Raw genomic sequence first — 20369 nt, forward strand, 5'->3', positions numbered from 1 at the left:
AGCCAACATCATACTCAATGGGCAAAAACTAAAGACTTTCCCACTGAGATTGGGAACAAGAAAAGGGTGTCTGCTTTCACCACTTCTATTCAATATAGTATTGGAAGTCATAGCCACAGCAATCAGACAAGAAAAGGAAATAAAAACATCCAAATCAGAAAGGAGGAAACAAAAACTGTCACTGATTGGAGATGAAATGATAGTGTATAGACATCCTTATAGACTCCACCAAACACCTACTCGACTTAATAAGTGAATTTGGCAAAACAGCATGATACAAAGTCAATATTCAGAAAGTGAATATACATTTGTACACCAACAATGAACTACAAGAAACAGAAATTAGGAAAAAAATCTCATTTGCCATAGCAAAAAGAAAAATTCCTAACCTTGGTTAGGTTAGGAATAAACCTAACTAAGGAAGTAGAAGACTTATACTTAGAAAACTACAAAACACTGAAGAAAGAAATTAAGAAACACAGAAATAAATAGACATATATACTGTGTTCTTGGATTGGAAGAATTAACATCGTCAAACTGTCCATACTAACCAAAGCAATTTAAGACTCAGTGCAATCCATAATAAAAATGCCAATGACATATTTCACAGATATAAAGAAAATATTTCAAAAATTTATATGGATCCCTAAATGACCCAGAATAGCCTCAGCTATTCTGAGAAAGAAGGACAAAGTAGGTGGGATCATATCTCCTGATATATTAGAAGGTCACTGTAATCAAAACAGTCAGGTACTGGCATAAGAACAGATATATAGATCAGTGGGACAGAATAAAGAGTACAGAAATAAACCCATGTCTACAGGGTGAATTAATATTTAATAAAGGGGGCAGGAACATCAAATGGGGTTAAAATAGCCTCTTCAACAAATGATGTTGGGATATCTGCACAGCTACATGCAAAAAATAGAAAGTTGACCACCCAGTTACTCCATACAGAAAAATAAAGTCAAGACAAATAAAAGACTTAAATATAAGTAGCAATACCATGAAAGTCCTAGAGGAGAACTCAGGCAGGAAAATTTCAGATATTCCCCAGAGCAATATTTTTACTGAATGTCCCCCAGAGCAAGGGACATAAAGGAAAGAATAAAAAAATAGGACTACATCAAATTAAAAACTTTTGCATGGCTAAAGAAAACATCAGCAAAACTGAAAGGGAACCAACTGTATGGTAAAAATATATTTGTCAATGATAACTTGGACATGGTTTTGATCTCTAAAATATATAAAGAACTCACATGACTCCACATTAGGAAGACAAAAGATCAAATTAAAAATGCACAAAGGACCTGGACAGTTTTCCAAAGAGGATAGACAGAGAGGCCCAGAGTCATATGAAAAGATGTTCGTATCACTAGCCACAAGAGATGCAAATTAAAACAACAGTTAGTTACTAATTCACACTGGTCAGAATGACAATCATCAACAAATCAACAAATAAGTGCTGGTGAAGTGGTAGAGAAAAGGGAACCCTAGTGCACTGTTGGTGGGAATGCAGACTGGTGCAGCCACTGTAGAAAACAATATGGAATTCCTCAAAAAACTAAAAATGGAACTGCCTTTTGACCTGGCAATTACACTGCTGGGATAATATCATAAGAATTCTGAAACACCAATTCAAATGTACTTATGCACTCCAATACCCCAGTGTTCATAGCAGCATTATTTACAATAGCCATCTGCTGGAAACAGCCTAAGTGTCCATAAATAAATGAGTGCATAAAAAAAACTGTGCTACATTCACACAACGGAATACTACAAAGAGAATGAAAAAAGGAACTCTTACCCTTCATGACAGTATGGATGGACCTGGAGAGTTATTATGGTAAGTGAAATAAGCCAGGGGAGAAAGACATACACCATATGATCTCACCTATAAGTGGAACCTAATCAACAAACCAAACAAGTGAGCAAAACAGAACCAGAGACTTAGAAACAAAGAACACACTGACAGTGATCAGAAGGGAGGAGGGTGATAATGGGCACAAGAAGGGGAAGGGTCAAGGAACATGTATAAAGGACACACGAACAAAGACAACGGGGTAGAGGAGGATTTAATGTAGGAGTAGGGGGTGGGTAGGCCAGGGAAGAGTAATGGGGGAAAAATGGAGACAACTGTAATTGTACAACAAAAACAAAAAGGTTGTAAAAAGACAAATCACCCAATTTTCAAAAATGGGCCAAACACCTAAATAGACATTTAATCAAAGAACACACAGAGGAATTAAGTTTTGCTGAGAACACAGAGAAATTGGAACCCTTATGCACTGTGGGTAGAAATGTAAAATAGTGTAGGCTCTATGGAGAACATCATGGAGGTTCCTCCACAAATTAAAACTGGAACTACCATATGATGCAGCAATCCTATTTCTGGGTACTTATTCAAAAAATTAAATTGAGGATCTTGAAGAGATATCTAAACTCATATGCTCATTACAGAACTGTTCACAATAGCCAAGAGGTGAAAACAAACTAAATGTCAATCATGGATGAATATATAATGAATACATGGTATAACATAATGGAATATTATACAGCCAGAAAAAGAAAATCTTGTCATATGCAACAACATGAATGAAGCTTGAGTACATTATATTGAGTGCAATAAGCCAGTCACAACAGGAGTAATACTGTGTGATAAAACTTGTGGCATCTACAGTAGTCAACCTCATGGGAGCAGAAACTAGAATGGTGGTTGCCAGGGGCTATAGAAAGGGGAAAATGTAGATTTGCTGTTCAATGGGTATAAAGTTTAGCTGTGCAAGATGACTAAGTTCTAGGTGCTGTACAGCATTGTGCCTATAGTTAACAATACTATGATGTACATTCAATAGTCTGTTAAGGTGGTATATTTCAGCTTATGTGTATTTTACTACAATAAAAAAAGTGGAAATCCCTGGCTCAGTGGACAGAGTCTGTGAACCAAAGGATTGCTGGATTGATTCCCAGGCAGGGCACATGCCTGGGTTGCTGGCCAGGTCCCCACTTGGTGGCACACAAGAGGCAACCACACATCGATGTTTCTCTCCCTCTCTTTCTCCTTCCCATCTCCTTTCTCTAAAAATAAATAAATAAATTCTTAAAGAAGTGGAGAAAAAAGACCAATATATTTACTAGCATAATTTATATCCTTTAATATCTTAAAAGAACATGAGAAGAATTTGGACAGGAGAAGCAAAAGCAAAGAGCTAGGAAATAAAGCCCACTTTGTGACAACTCCTGAAATGTATAAATAAATATATTAAACATTGTAATAAGCAGATTTTTTATGTCTCACAGTCTTTAGAGGCTGAATATCCACATATTTAGCATTTCACTATATTTTTATCTTAAAGAAAAGTATACAGAATAACTCTCTTGTGGTTCTCTTAAGTAATTTCATGTGACCTAGAGTTTTGGTCCTAAAATACTCATCATGGAAGCATCATCAAATTAAATGACCAAAGAAACAGGTCTGTAAATATATGGCAAGTTTTTCACTAAGGAGGAAATATCCATACTAAGATTGTTCCCTTTAATATGAACATTTTTTTTAAAAAACAAGATAACTTTTTTTGCAGTGGTTTGGTCACTTCTTGATTGGATGTATCTTCTCTGCTCCAAAAACAAACATATATATTCATACTTATACATATATAAAAAGATAAACCCAAAGATATAGCTAGGCTAGAAAACAAGATAAACATTTCTGTGAAACAGAAAATCAATTTCCAAGTGGTAACAGAGAATGAGTCTCTTCCTGGTATTCCTCTGCAATATACAGTATTGTTTTGTATTTTCAAAACTTTATATAAATATTATACTATATACAATCTTTTACACCTACCTGTTTTAATTTTTAACAAGATTTTATTTTTCAGAACAGAAAAACTTACATATTTACAGAAAAACCAACAAGCTAGTACAAAGAGTTCCCACACACCACACACCCAGTTTCCTCTATTATTAACACCTTACTCTAATTACTACAGAGGATTTCCAGCCAAGATGGAGGTGTAGGTATATACACTTTGCCTCCTCACATGACCAAAAGGACAACAACAAATTTAAACACAAAAAATAGCCAGAACTGCCAGGAAATTGAACTCTATGGAAGTCTGACAACCAAGGAGTTAAAGAAGAAACATTCATTCAGACTGGTAGGAGGGGTGGAGACAGGTAGCCGGGGTGGAGATAATGCACGGCAAAACAGAAGCTGGAGGACCTAGAAGGGAGAGGTGGCACCTAATGGACTAGGTGATCCCACATTTGCATGTGGATAAACCAGAAGGAACAACTGAGGAGTGAGACAGACTGCGCAACCCAGGGTTCCAGTGCAGAAAAAGAAAGCCTTAACCTCTGCTATAAAAATCTGTGGGGGTTGTGTGCCAGCAAAAACTCCCAGCCTAACAGAAGAGTTTGTTGGAGAGGCCCACAGGGTTCTAGAACATACACAAGACCACCAACCCAGGAATCAGCACCAGAAGGGACCAACTTGCTTATAGGTAGTGGAGGAAGTGACTGAAAGCCAGAAGAGAGCTGAGCAAGTAGCATTGTTCCCTCTCTGACCCCTCCCCCACATACAGTACCACAACACAGCAATGTAGGTTGTCTTACTCTGTAAATACCCAAGGCTCTGCCCCTTACAATGTAACAGGTGCACTGAAACAAACAAACAAAAATGACTCAAATGAAAGAACAGATCAAAGCTCCAAAAATAGAACTAAGTGATGAAGAGATAGTCAACCTACCAGATGCACTGTTCAAAACACTGGTAATCAAGATACTTCCAGAAATGGTTGAGTATGGATGCAAAATAGAGGATAAAGTGATAGCTATGCAAAGTGAAATAAAAATAGACAGCCCTGGCTGGTGTAGCTCAGTGGATTGAACATGGTCCTGTGAACCTAAGGATTGTGGTTTGATTCCCAATCAGGTCACATGCCTGGGTTTCAGGCCAGTTGGCAGCAAGGGATGCATGAGAGGCAACCATACATTGATATTTCTCTCCCTTTGTGCTTCCCTTCCCCTCTAATGATAAATAAATAAAATCTTAAAAAAAAGAAAAATAGACAGGGAACCAACAGTGAAGGGAAGAAAACCAGAACTGAAATTGACAATTTGGAGAAGGAAAAAATAAACACCCCACTGGAACAGAATGAAGAAACAAGAATTCAAAAAAATGAGGAGAGGCCTAGGAACCTCAACTTTAAATATTCCAACATCAGAATCATAGGGGTGCCAGAAAGAGAAGAGGAAGAGCAAGAAATTGAAAACTTATTTGAAAAAACAATGGAGGAGAACGTCCCCAATCTGACAAAGGAAACAGACTTCCAGGAAGCCCAGGAAGCTTAGAGAGTCCCAAAGAAGTTGCACCTAAGGAAGCACACACTGAGGCACATCATAATTGCATTTGCCAAGATTAAAGAGGAGAGAATCTTAAAAGCAGCAAGAGAAAAGGAGACAGCTACAAAGGAGTTCTTATAAGACCATCAGCTGATTCTCAAATGGAACCTTGCAGGCAAGAAGAGGCCGGAAAGAACTATTCCAGGTCATGAAAGGCAAGGACCTACATACAAGATTACTCTATCCAGCAAAGCTATCATTTAGAATGGAAGGGCAGATAGAGTGCTTCCCAGATAAGGTCAAGTTAAAGGAACTCACTGTTACCAAACCCTCATTATATGAAACGTTAAAGGTACTATCTAAGAAAAAAAAAACTATGAACAGTAAAATGACAACAAACCCACAACTATCAACAACCGAACCCCAGAAAAACGAAAAGAAAAATGAACTAAGCAAACAACTAGAACAGGACCAGAAGCACAAATGGAGATCACATGGAGGGTTATCAGTGGGGAAGGGAAAGAGGGAGAATAGGGGAAAAGGTACAGGGAATAAGAAGCATAAATAAACGGTAGGTACAAAATAGAGAGGGGGGGGTTGAGAATAGTATAGGAAAGGTAGAAGCCAAAGAACTTATATGTATGACCCATGGATATGAACTAAGGTTGGGGAATGATGGTGGGATTTCCCAACCAGCATTGGGGTGGTGCAGGGTGGAGGGGAATAGATTAGAAAAAAGCAGGACAACTCTAAGAGCATAATCAATGAAATATACTTTAAAATAATTACTATGGTGCATTATTAAAATAAATAAATATTGATATATTATTATTATTAACTAAATCCCATAGTTTATTCATATTTTCTTTTTTCCCCCCTAATGTTCTTTTTCTGTTCCAGGGCTCTATCCAGGATACCACAGTACACTTGGTTTTTATGTGCCTTTAGGTTCCTCTTGGCTCTGGCAGTTAATCAGATTCTGTTTTTGATGATTTCGACAGTTTTGAAGAATGCTGATGGGGTACTTGGTAGGATGCCACATTACTGGAATTTTTCTGGTGTTTTTCTCATGGTTAGATTGGGGTTATGAATTACTAGGAAAAAGACCACTGAGGAAAAGTGCAGCTTGATCATATTATACCAACCATACACACTATCAGTATGACTTATGACTGTTGATGGCCCTGATAACCTGGCTGAGGTAGTTTTAGGTTTCTACTCTGTAATGTTACTTTGTTTTCTACCTTTCCACACTGTACTCTTTAAAGAAGTCACCATAAGTAGTTCAAGAACCTTGAGGTGGAGCATCTACATAAATGATTTGAAATTCTTTTTCATTGGGTATTTGTTTCCTCACCTTCATTTATCAATGTATTCAATTGTTTTGTTTATTATCAGTATGGACTCGTAGATATTTATTCTATACTTCAGGGTATAGTCCAACACTAATTTACTTACTTTGATGTACAAATTGTTCCAACTTTGGTCATTGGAAACTCTCAGTTGGCTTATGTGCTCCTTTGACATACCTCCAATATTTTTATGTTGTTGTTTGTAGCACTTCCTTATTTTTTGGGCACTATAAAATGCCCAAGGCTCTTCATGTATAATTCCTGTCCCCAGTGCTAGAATCAGCCATTTCTCTAAAGAGCTCTGGTTACTTTTACTAGAGAATAACATTAGAAACTAAGATCTGGGTGCCAAACATGCTTGTTGCTCCTGGAATGTCACTTCATTTAGACCCTCTCAGCTAAGAGAAAAATTTTAATACTAACCTGTGTATATATACATATCTATAAGTATTTCCACATGTAATCATCCATATATTAAGTTAGACATGAGTTCATAATGTCTCCAACTGTAAACCATTACCACATGGATAATTCTAGTTTTCTCCCTTTGCTTATCTGTAAATTCCCAGGGTGAAATCCTGGATCCCACCATCTGCTATCCATTTACTTAATTGCTCCATTTCATTCCACATGTATAATATCAGAATTGTTAACCTGTACACCCATGTTACACAATCATATCAACTAGGGTACAGTGATTATGTGCAGTTCTGTTTGCCTGTCGCTTCCACATTCCACACATTTCCATAGGTATTTAGGTCAGCCTTCACTGAGGGTGCTTCATATATTTGTAACACAGTTAGATACTCTTGTCAGCCTGCAATTCCTTCCTGGGGTTCTCCAACCTCCTAAATAATTTTTTAACACTTGTATATGTCAAGGGTCACTCTTCATGTTCTACTGTTACGGGTTTTGGCAGATTCATGTCTTGGATTCACTATTACATTATCATAGAGAACAATTTTACTGCCCTAAAAATCCTTTATGCTTCATCTATTCCTCTCCCCACCGTTTACCCAAAACTCTTGGCAACTACTGATCATTTACTGTTGCTGTAGTTTTGTGTTCATCAAAATACCATATAATTGAAATCATATAATTCATAGTCTTCTCATAGTAACTTCTTTCACTTATTAAAATGCATTTATAACCCCTCTATGTCTTTTTGTAGCTTTAAGGCTTATTTCCTTTTATTGCTGAATTATATCCCATTGTACAGGGTCCAACAGAATTAAGGCTTACTTGAGTGTGATTGGTAGAGTACAAGAAAGTCTTGTACATGATGGACAGCAATTAGAATTTTTCACCTAAAATGCTATATTGTGTGCTTGAGTGTGACATTATTATGAAACTGCTGGGTTTTCATTCACATGCTGGGTTTTGTATAAATACAGGTTTTCAAATCAATTGTGGTAAATAATTAGAAGCACAATTATGGGATTATATGGTAAAACAATGTTAAGTTTTGTGAGAGACTGTCAAACTAACTTCCAAAGAGATTGTATCATTTTGTATTCTCACCAGTAGCAAATATGAGTTTTTGTTGGTCAGGGTCCTCAATAGCATTTAGTACCGTCAATTTTACTGTAATTTTTTAGATATTCTAAAAGGTGTATAATGTCATCTCATTATTGTTTTATTCTGCAATTCCCTTATGACAACTAACCGTGAGCTCCTTTTTATATGCTTATTTGACATGCACATAACTTCTTTGGGAAGGTCTGTTCTTTTCCCAGTTTTTAATTGGATAGTTCATTTTACTACTGGTGAGTTTTAGAACTTCTTTGCGTATTTTGGATACAAGTCCTTTATTAGGCATGTGTTTTGAAAATATTTTCTTCCAGTCTGTGGCTTGTTTTTTGATTCTTTTAAAAGTATTTTTCAGCCTTGGCTGGTGTAGCTCAGTGGATTGAGCACAAGCCTGCGAACCAAACAACCACGGTTCAATTCTCAGTCAGGGCACATGCCTGGGTTGCAGGCCAGTTCCCAGCAGGGGAGGCATAAGAGGCAACCATACATTGATATTTCTCCCCCTCTCTCCTTCCCTTCCCCTCTAAAGATAAATTTAAAAAATCTTTAAAAAAGTATCTTTCACACAGCAGTTTATTATTTTAATAAAGTCTGATTTATTATTTTTGTCTCATAAATTATGCTTTTGGTATTGTATCTATCATTGTGTCACCAAACACAGGGTCACTTAGATTTTCTCAAGTTCTCTTCTACAAGTTTTATGGTATTGTGTTTTGCATTTGAATCTACAATCTATTTTGAGTTAATTTTTTAAGAATGTAAAATCTGTGTCTAGATTCATTTTTTTTTTGCATGTTGACATCCAGTTATTCAGCACAATTTAATGAAAAGACTAGGCTTTCTCCATTTAATTGTCTTTGTTCCCTGGTCAAAGATTGCTCCACTATATCTGTGTGAGTCTATTTCTAGATTCCTTATTCTGCTCAAGTGGTCATGTGTCTTTGAAGTTGAGTAGTGTCAGTCCATCAACTGTGTAGTTGTTCTTCAGTACTGTTAGATATTCTGAATCTTTTATCTTCCTAGAAACTGAGAATCAGTTTTTCTATATCCACAAAATAGGTTGCTGGAATTTTGGTGGGACTGTGTGGAATGTACATATTAATATGGAAAAAATTGACACCTTCATATTAAGTCATCCAATCGATAAACACTGGACATCTCTGCATATATTTATATCTTCTCTAATTTTTCATCAGGGTTTTGTAGTTTCCTGCATGTAGGTGCTGTACAAATTTGGTTATATTTATATCTAATTATTTCACTATTTTGTGGTGCTAATGTAAAAAGTGAAAGATTTATACGATCTGAAGAGAAACCAGAGTATGCGGTGCTATTGTAAATAGTGGTTCTATTTCAATTTCAATTCTTAATTTCTTGGTATACAGGAAAACAACTGACTTTCTTTTCTCCAACCTTGCTATACTCACTTATTAGTTCCCGAACTTGTTTTAGGGTCAGTCTTTGGGATTTTCTATAGAGAACTACATGTCATCTATAAACAGAGATGGCTTATATTTTCCTTTCCAATATACATGCTTTTCATTTCCTTTTCTCATTTTATTTCACTATTTAGCATTTTCAGTACAATATTTTAAGAAGTGGGAAGAGGAGATACCCTTGCCTTGTTTCTGGTCAAAAAAGAAGGCATCCAGTTTTTTATCATTAAGTATGTTAGTTCTAGGATTTGTAGATATTCTTTATCCAGTTGAGGATGTTCACCTCTTAGTTTGATGAGAGTTTGTGTTAATAATGTTGAATTTTGTCAAGTACTTTTCCTACATCAATTGAAATAATGATATGCGTTTGTTCTTTAGTCTGTTGATGAGGTGGATTACATTAACTGAGTTTGAAATGTTGAACCTGTCGTGGATACCTGTAATAAATCACACATGCTCATAATATAGAATTCTTTTGATACATTATTGGATTTTATTTTCCAGTACTTCGATCTTTAAATAAAAATATTTCAATCAACTATTTTGATCTTCCTAATAGTTAGGATTTTTTCATCTATGATCATAAGAGAGATTAGTCATTAGTTTCTCTTTGTTGTAATATCTCTACCTGGTTTTGATATTAAGCTAAGGCTGGTTCTCATAAAATGAGTCAGAAATATTCCCTTTGCTTCTAAATATTGTAGACAGTGAGTATCATTTTACATGATTTCACTTTTGCCCCTCTTTTAGTATATCAATTATACTTCTGTTTATATATCTTTTAGTGGTTGGCCTAGAGTTTGCAATATATTCAATACATTAACAACTAATCTAAGTTGACTCTCAAATAACACTACACTTCTTCACAGGGAGTGCAGATACATTATAATAGTTACATAAATTAAATATTAATTCCTCCCTTCTATACCTTATTACATTCCTGTCATTCATTTCACTTACCCATATACTAAAATTACCTAACACATTGCTGTTATTACTTTGAACGATTATCTTTTAGATCACTTAAAATTAAAAAAAATATTAAAGATTTTACCTTCAGGTACTCCTCTCAGTGCTCTTTTTTTTTAAACAGAGATCTTTTTTTTTTTAACCTATATCATTTTTCTTCTCTGAAGAACTTAGAAAACAAAAACAAAATATTTCTTGTAAGGCAGGTTTACTGGCAACAAATTCCTTCAGTTTTTCTTTGTCTGATAAAAATCTTTCTTTTTCCTTCACTTTTCAAGGATACTTTCACTGAATACAGAATGCTATATAGGTAGGGGGGGGTTCAATACTTTAAATATTTCATGCCATTGTCTTCTTTGGTATTGCATGGCTTCTGATGAGAAACCCAATACAATTCTTATCTTTGTTTCTCTATTGGCAAAATGTTTTTTTTTTTCTTCCTGGCTGTTTTCAACATTTTCTCTGTCTTCCATTTTCTGTGTTTGAACATGATAAGCTTAGGTACATATTTTTGGGGGTAGTTATCCTGCTTGGTATTCTGCTCAGATCCCGTATCAATGGTCTGGTATCTGTCAATAATTTTGGAAAATTATTGGCCATCATTACTTCAGACATTTCTTCTGCTCCTTTCCCTCTTATCCTTCTGGTATTCCGATAATGGGTATGTTATACCTTTTGAAATTGTCACGTGGTTCTTGGATATTCTGTTCATTTTTTTGTTTGTTGAACTGTAAGTATTTATTGATGGATCAGAGAATACAGTTTTAATGGAACAATAAGGCACAACCATGGATTAAAACAGTTCGCTATGTAGCCAAAAGGAGAAAAAGGCCACAATTTTAGGATCTTTAAATATGCAAGCCAAGGAGCCTTTGAAGTATCTCTATAACAGATCAGTGTCAGACAAATCTTCCCTTTTACTATACTACCTCACTTGATTACAAAGTCAGACTGATACTTCACCAAGAATTTCTCAGTCGTTTACATTTGAGTCTTCCAGCCTGGCCACTCTTCTGTTCTCTACTGTTCCTAATCTCTTGCAGTGATGTTTCTCTCTCTTTTAGCAATCCCTTTCCCAAACTATTGTGTATATATCTTGGATAGCCTTCCAAAGGCAAGGAAACATGCAAGCAAGCAATGAGTCAGACAAAATCAGCCAAGGGCAGTTACAAGGATGAATAGACTCATTAAAGACAGATGTTAGGATGACAACAGCCTAATCAATGAGGTCTGTACTAAACTAATTTAGGCAAAAAATTTGCTCCGGCTCATGCAAAGGTCTATAATGCCACCTCAGGTTGTGCCACCAGTGCCAGTCCCCTTGTTTCTAAGGGATTAGCAGTGGTCAAAAAGAGGAGCTAGGAAATCAGTGTAACCAGGCTACTAATGATACAATACATTCAAAGCTCTGGACTTGTCTTAGGAGCTGACTATGGCTTCCAGCATTAACATTTGCCAAGTGTAAAATTCATAAAGTATTGGTGCAAAACTTACAGATACTGAGGACAATCTTTAAATCTTTTGGACTGGGATAAGTAGACACTTCTGTAACACTAATCTTTCTATCTGGAAATGTGAACTGCAAAACATTCTAGGGCACATAACACTGAGGCATAAACCATGCTGCAAATGTGAGGCTTTTAGGGTGTCCAGTCTCCTTATTCAAAAAACCATGAGAAAGTCCCCAAGCATATCATTAGAGCAGCCATTCTGGTGGTAACAGTCTCCCAAAACTAAGAAAATCTGTAGGCATATGTCTCTTTTCTGAAAAGTTAACACTATACTGGCAAGAGCAGCCACGTAGGTATGTATAATGAAAATCAGAGGCCAGAGGTAGAGCTACCTGGGCAAGTCAGCTGAAAGGCTGTACCCTGTACCTCTCACTAAGGCCACCATCTTTCAAGATCTCCAACCCAGCCCTTTGATGACAAAGCAGAGTGCAGGGGACCAAGATATAATCACAGTTTTCTGACAGGTGTTGGTTACTGTAAGGCTCCTGGAAAGGCAACATCCCAGAGATCTATTTAAGAGTAAAGGTAGTTCAAAACTGCCAGACCACCTAACAATCCTATTAAGTCAGAAATACACTGACCAGGCATAGCTTGGGGTGCCAAGTAGAACAGAGGAGACTGAAGCTTAATAAAAACCAGGGAGACTGAAAGGCTAAGTGAATGATGTATTGGGTAAAAGAGTAGTAGAAAACAAATGACATATAGAAAAGATAGAGGAGCATGCCAAATCCTTGTTGGAGGGAAGGCAGCATGGCTATAGTTTACAACCAATAAAAGAGCGACTGTGGCTTGTTCTTGACCTGATTCACTTTTTCACTTCCTCAGACGAGATGTACATGTAGCATTCGGCAATAGAACAGGGGTGGAGCTGGGGTTGGGAAAGTATTTAGAAATGGAGATAACCAGCAAATGATACAGAACAGATACAGACTGGGTGGACCATTCTACAATGCCGTTTATACACCAAAGGCAAGTTTATGTTGGCAGAACATGTTGGGGGCTGTCACGCAATAGCAGAAGTACTTTGGTAGAAGGTGAATGATAGGGTGGAGATGGGATGGTGGATGGGGGACTCCTAAGTTCTGGTTTTTAAATACTAGACAGCAAGGAACAGTTTGGTCTTAGTCCTTAAGTGAAGAAATCAGATGCTCATTTGCTGTTCTACGTCTACCTTCTCCAAAACCTTCACAACTTCTGTGATATGGTGCTATCCCCATCTTAATCAGCTTTCTGGATGGTCCTGTCTGCGATGCTGCCCAGCTGTTCAACTGAGATGTTCACTCCTACCATCATGAGTAGCACGTGTAATAGCTCATCATAGGAGATCTTGTCATCTTTATCTAAATCATCTGGTCGAAAAGCAAAGTGCAGTTTGTTGCTTCAGCTGTTTAGTGGTTCTGGTCTCTTCACATCTTTACTCTTTTCATTATGTTCAATGGGTTGGAAATGAACCAAAGTTCTCATGAATCCATGGAAGTTTACCTGGTCTTCTCCATCTGGAAAAAAGGAATTGATGATCTGGTCTCTCAATGGGTTCATGACAAGTTCTGGAATCCATTGGAAGTCTTCCTGGCTAAGAGTCCCATTTTCTCCTTTGTCCAGACTGGTGAACCAGCTATAGAGTGGTGTGATCTGACTGTGGGAAAAGCCAGTTTCCTTCTTGATCTCTTCAAGCTCTTTGTCCCACAGTGACATGGAGGCCTGAGACCCCATCACTGAGTCAGGAGCTCCTCTGGGAGCAGGCGCACCAGAAAAGAATGCAGTAGTTGGAGGCAAAGAGGGGAAAGAGGAAAGGTCAGGGGTCAAGGAGGCAGAGGGCGGGGTATCCATGGTGAACTGTATTCTGCTCATTTTTTATATCTTTTTTTTCTCTTTGCATTTTAGTTCGGGAAGTTTGTATGGACACAACTTCAAGCTTACTGATGCTTTCCTTGGCTGTACCACTTTAATAATAAGCCTATCAAAATCATCATTTCTATTATAGCATTTTTTATTTCCAGTATCTTTCGATTATTTCTTAGTTTCTATTTCTCTGCTTACATTACCTATGTGTTTTTGCATGTCCTGTAATATTTCTAATAGACTTTTTAGCATTTAATCAGTTATTTTAAATTCTATATATGTGATCATTCCAAAACCTGAGCTATATGTGACCTTGGTTCTGATGCTTGTTTTATTTCTTGAGACTGTTTTTTTCTTTTAGCATGCCTCATAATTTCTATGTTGAAACCCAGACTTGATGTATGCTGTAATAGGAACTAAGGTAAAAAGGCCATTAGTGTAATGTTTTATGTTAATCTAGTAAGAAGTTAGACTGTGTTTATTAATATCTGCTCTACCTATAGGTGTCACAGGGTTTCAATTTTCTCTAATGTCCTTGTTTTTTGTCTCCCATGTTTTCTTTGGATTTCCTTAAAAACTTCTTAGAGTCTGAGCCCTGCAGGCCTTTCAGCTGTAACCCACAGTTATTACACTGAAGCCCTGTTCATATGGTGGTAAGGTATAGGGTAAGGGAAAATATTCTGCAATCCTGTAATCAAGCCTCAGTCTTTCAGTATGCCTGTGTCCCCAACCTGTACTCTTCAGAAGTGTGTCAGAATTTTTTTTTCTCTGTTAGATGAGACAGGAAGGCTAGAGGGGCCTGAAGTTAGATGATTTCCCTTCTCCCACACTAGTGAATACTTTGGTAAAGTAGTTTTACTTGTTGGGTAGTTCTTTGTTAGACAGAAGCTCTGAGTGTATTTCAAAATTACTACTGTTCTGTTCCCCATGCCAGGAACAGATATTTGTTTTGGCTCTTCAACTTGAGAGCCTAGTGGGGTTCCTAGAGGTATTTATTGACTAATTCCAGAGGCACCATGGCTACCATATATGGTGGTTCTATGAATACTACTTGCTTTCCTACTAGTCAGGAACAGAGTTTTTCTCAGCTCTTCAACTTGAGAACCTGTTATGTTCAAACACTAATCTATACTTTACCTCAACCAATTTGTCAAAGTTACCACTTAAGTATTCTTACCAATTTATGGTTCCTGATAACTAGATCTGGCCTGTGATTCTCGGTAATTTCCTGTCTCTCCAGATTTAGGGGTTGCAGTTTGCTCTGTGACTTCAGTTCTCTGATGGGTCCAAGAAAAAAACTCATTGATTTTTAGCTTGTTTGGCTGTATTTCTTGTAAGACAGTAGTGATGACTTCAAAGCACCTTATATGCTGGAGTTGAAACTAGAAGCCTGCAACTAGCCATTTTCGTTCAACATTATGTTTGCAAGCTGCAACCACACTGACACATCTAGTTATATTTTATTCATTTTCTCTATAGTATTCTATTTTATAAATATACTAGGCTTTATCCATTCTCCTACTGATGAACATGTATGTTGTTTACAAATGTTATAATGAGCATCCTTATAACACCTTATAATGTGCATGTGTAAGAATTCCTCTAGGATAGATACCTAGGAATGGCACTGCTGAGCCATACTTCTTCTATTTTACTAAGTATGAGCATCTTTTATTTTACTAGATATTGCCACAATGTTCATGAAAGTGGTTGTACTCATTTATACTCAGCCAGAAATATATTAGAGTTCTTAGTGTTCTGTACGTTCACTAATATTTGGTATTGTCATGCTTTTATGCTACCATCCTAGGTGGTAAATAGTATTTCATTATAGTTTTATTTTGTATGTCTTTAATTGCTGATGAGACTTAATAAGTTAATTAGACAACCATGTTTTCTCATCTGTAAACTGCCTATTAACATCTTCTGACCATTTTATTTGGTTGTTTGTATTTTTCTTAGTAATTTATAGGGAGAGATTTCCTTAAAATGACTCAAAAAGCACAAACCATGAAGTAAAATTCTGATGGTGTAGTTACATTAAAATGAAAGGCTTCTACTTAATGTAAGACATCAGAAGTGATGTTAAAATGATAAGCCACTCACTGGGAAAATATATTTGCTAAATTAGCAGAAAGGGTTTCTATTGAGAATTTTAAAATAATCTCCATAAGTAATATGAAAAACTACACAACCAAATAGCAGGCAAAAATTAACAGGCAACTTACAGAAGGTTCCTGAAAGGCTAATAAATTTATAAATACATGCGTAATTTCAATGGAAATCAGAAACATGCAAATTAAAACAACAAGATAACTTTCTAATATGTTAGACTAGCAAAAATAAAAAGTCTAATATTACAAAGTACTGGGAAGGATGTGAAAGAGATCACTGAAACCCTGCTCATGGAGTTGATATACATATCCTATATATACAGTAATTCCACTCCTAGGTATGTAGTCTACAACAGCGATTCTTAAAATGTCTCTCAGACCAGGAGCAACAGCATCTCTTGGGAACTTGTAAATGCAAATTCTCAGGCCCTACTCCAGAACTACGGAATAAAAAATTCTTGGGGCGGAGCCAAGCAATCTATTTTAATAGCCCTGTCAGGTGATTCTGGTGCACACTAACAATTGATAATCACTGAAATAAAGCAATATTCTTCCAGCTTTTTTGACTAAGGTCTACAGGAAAAATGCATTCTAGCCCACAAACATCTCTCCTCCCCTTCTCTCATGTGTGTGTGTGCACACATGTAAAACAAAACCTTCAAGAAATAGTATTTAATATTTATATTTTATTGATATTGATATTTTATATTCTATTCTACTTCATTTCATTTACAAATTGCTGATTGTGACTTACTAATTGTATAATAATGTTTGTTGCAGAATTCTTTGCAATAAAAAAATGAAAGGAGCAAGTCTTCGAGAGTTGGACAAATGAATTATACAGTATTTCTACAATGAAATACATAGTTCCTTATATCATTAGAAATAAATTTCAAAACCACGCATATTGAGTTTAAATATCAAGTTATAGAAGGGTACATAGGCCCTGGCTGGCGTGGCTCAGAGGATTGAGCACTGGCCTGTGAACCAAAGGGTCACAGGTTCAATTTCCAGTCAGGGCACACACCTGGGTTGTGGGCCAGGTTCCCAATTAGGGGTGCATGATAGGCAAGCACAAATTAATGTTTTTCTCCCTCTCTTTCCCTAAAAATAAATGAACAAAATATTTTTAAAAGAAGGGTATGTAAGATGATTTAATTATGATTTCCTCTAAATAGTTTTAAAGTATATAAAACTAATGCTTGCTTCGGCAGTACATAAAGTATATAAAACTATATACTATTTATGAATATATAGCTATGTAGTAAAAATATAAAACAAAGATTTTTACAAGTTTACTTAGATATTTGCCAATTTCTCAAGACTTAGAAGCCCTGTGCTTTCACTTTGCTCTTAACTACTAGCATCTGAAATCATATGTCATATGAAAGCCAGGTAGAGCATTTGGAGTAGCCAAAGAACTTATATGTATGAATGAACAATAGTGTGGGGATTGCCTGAGGGACTGGGGGGTTTCTGGGTGAAAGGGGGCAAAGGGGGAAAATTGGGACAACTGTAATAGCATAATCCATATAATAAAAAAAACCTCAAAGGGTATCAGTAAATCCTACTCACAACCAGAAGATCAATTATTGACTAATTCCAGAGGCACCATGGCTATGAGATACGGTGGTTTTATCAATATTACCTGATTCATTGCTAGCCTAGAAAATTGGAGGTTACTTTTCCTTCAATTCAGGTCTTCTACTAAGTATGGACTAAAGTCTCTTCAAGGTTTCTTTAAAATTTTAAGGGTAGTTTAGGACCTTGGAAAACCACAAAGAAGATCATAGGAAATATATTGCTTATGTAGTATGCAGAGAAAGAATAGTCAAGGTCAAGGAAAAACACAATCACTATGCCTATGTCATAATTCTTTGGTATAATCAAAGTGAATGTAAAAGTATTACTTTATGTAGCCCTGGCTGGTGTAGCTCCGTGGATTGAGCGCAGGCTGTGAACCAAAGGGTCACTGGTTTGATTCTCAGTCAAGGCACATGCCTAGGTTGCAGGCCAGGTCCTGGGGGGGGGCACACATGAGAGGCAACCACACATTGATATTTCTCTAACTCTCTTTCTCCTTCCCTTCCCCTCTTTCTAAAAATAAATAAAATCTTTTTAAAAAAAGTATTACTTTATGTAGAGGTAAATTAAAATGAAAACAACCCATGTTTTTTTTTTTTCTTGCTTTAGCCTATACCTTGTTTGGCTCCCCTGGATTATATGAAGAAAACATAGGAATTTTTCGGATCTCTTCCTCTGACAAACGATTTCTCTGGATCTCATCTTCTGGGACAAATTCTATTGGCTGCGTCAGCTTCTTAGGCCCAGTCCAACACTGCTCAGGTGAATTATCAATAACTTTTGCCACATGGAGACTGGGACTTTTACCCTGTGCTGCCTGTTCTCCCTTGTCCTGGAGTAATGGCGGGTTCTCAGCTGTGCCACTATCTCCCACTGATGCAGCTGAGACCAGTGAGTGGGAAGCAAAGGGTTCACCTCTCATAAGATGGAACTCTTCAAGACGTTTTTTCATTATCATCTCTTGGTAAAAACTTTCCAGGTTGTTCATAGGATCACCTTTGTTCTTCTTTTGGGATTCATCTGGATCAAGACAAAGAGATACGGAAGTTCTACAAAGCCTACCAATAAAACCTTTAACAAATTAATAAAAATTAAATCTTGGATCTCAGGTATAGAAACTCTGCTGGGGCAGGTATTTACAACCAATGACAGTAGTACATAGATATTTTATTGCAGTGCATTGCAAGCAAGGCTGGAACTACACTGAGGCAAGTGAGGCACCTGGGGTGCAAAATTTAAGCAGGTGCTCACTCTCAGGGTCATGCAAGTATATATACCTAAGTGATAGGGATACTTGAAAAATGTAAACAGTATGGCATTATCACACTTCTCAAAGTTAATAATTCCTTAATATCATCTAATACCAAGTTCATATTGAAATGGCCCTGATTATCTCAAAGATATCTTTTTACAGTTGGTTGTTTTAACTAGCCTTTGGCTGTTATATCTATCTCTTAAGCCTTATTATTTTAAAATAGTACCCCTTCTTTCCCAACCCTCCAACCCACTTTCTCCCCCATCCATTGGTTTATGAGAGGAACCCAATAAATGAATGTGACTAATTGTTCTTCATGGTATTATTTAACTTGTTCCCCAATCCCTTCCATTGATTACAAACAGGTAGTTAAATCTAGAGCTATTCTGTCTAATACAGTACCCACTGGCCATGCAAATCTATTTAAATTAATCTTTTAAATGTCAGTTTTTCAAACTAGTCATATTTCAAATGTTCACAGCCACCTGTGGCTAGTGGATGCCATATTGGGCAAAAAAAGATAAAGAGCATTTATATCATTATACAAGTTGCATTGGATAGAGCTAATCTAGAGGACTGATAAGATTCAGGTGCCCTATTTTTAAATACGAATCCTCCTCCATAGACAGGTGTGTACTTTCTGTTATAAGGCATATAATGTTTGGTAGTCCCATTTTTAGTGATGTTGAATTATATCAGTGAATTCAGATGGTATTAGTTGGATCCCTCCATTACAAAGTTCTGCCATTCACCTTTCACCTAATGGGTTTTACATCCATTATGACTGTTACCTAGATCTAGTAATTTATTAAGAGCTGCGAAATGGAGCTCTCCTGATTCTACTATTTGTTTATATTTATTATTTATAATTCTATAATAAACTTACCATTAACTAATTAGTTTCCCTATACACAGTTCATACAGGAAAGGCAGGATAAATGCTTGATTTTTCCCATTATTTATCAACTATGACAGTAATGAGTTGATATCTTAGAAATATCCAGTGTTGACCAATGATTATTTATTTTATTTTATTTTTAATAGATTTTATTTATTTTTAGAGAGAAGGGAAGGGAGGGAGGAAGAGAGGGAGAGAAAGATCAGTGTGTGGTTGCCTCTCATGTGTCCCCTACTGGGGACCTGGCCTGCAATCCAGGCATGTGCCCTGACTGGGAATTGAACTGGTGACTCTTTGGTTCACAGGCCCATGCTCAATTCACTGAGCCACACCAGCCAGGGTGACCAATGATTGTTTTTAGTATAATTGTGAGATTGTGTAGTTTCACGTATTTGATGTACTTTTTAGTGAGGAAATTATCCCACTTAGGACTATAAGAGTCTCTTCAAATTGACTCCTGTATTGCTTTTCAGTTTTCTGGCACAGCAAGTTGTCCCAAGCTCATCTTGCACATTTTCTGACTCATAACTGG

General features: G+C 36.6%; 1 protein-coding gene and 1 pseudogene across 2 annotated transcripts in view; both read right to left on the bottom strand.

Moving 5' to 3' along the window:
* The window catches only part of RBM41 (RNA binding motif protein 41), a 122076-nt gene that overhangs the window by 40849 nt on the left and 60858 nt on the right, over positions 1-20369 (bottom strand). For both annotated transcript variants that reach the window (XM_037167109.2, XM_053657466.1), the window contains one exon: positions 18301-18704. In XM_037167109.2, the coding sequence (XP_037023004.1) occupies positions 18301-18704 (404 nt within the window). The remainder of the gene's footprint in view (positions 1-18300; positions 18705-20369) is intronic.
* On the bottom strand, positions 13241-16095 carry LOC119065188 (calcineurin B homologous protein 1-like; annotated as a pseudogene).

The sequence above is a fragment of the Artibeus jamaicensis genome, unplaced genomic scaffold (assembly GCF_021234435.1).
Source record: "Artibeus jamaicensis isolate MK-2021 breed Jamaican fruit bat unplaced genomic scaffold, CSHL_Jam_final scaffold_461, whole genome shotgun sequence".
NCBI classification, from domain to species: Eukaryota; Metazoa; Chordata; class Mammalia; order Chiroptera; family Phyllostomidae; genus Artibeus; species Artibeus jamaicensis.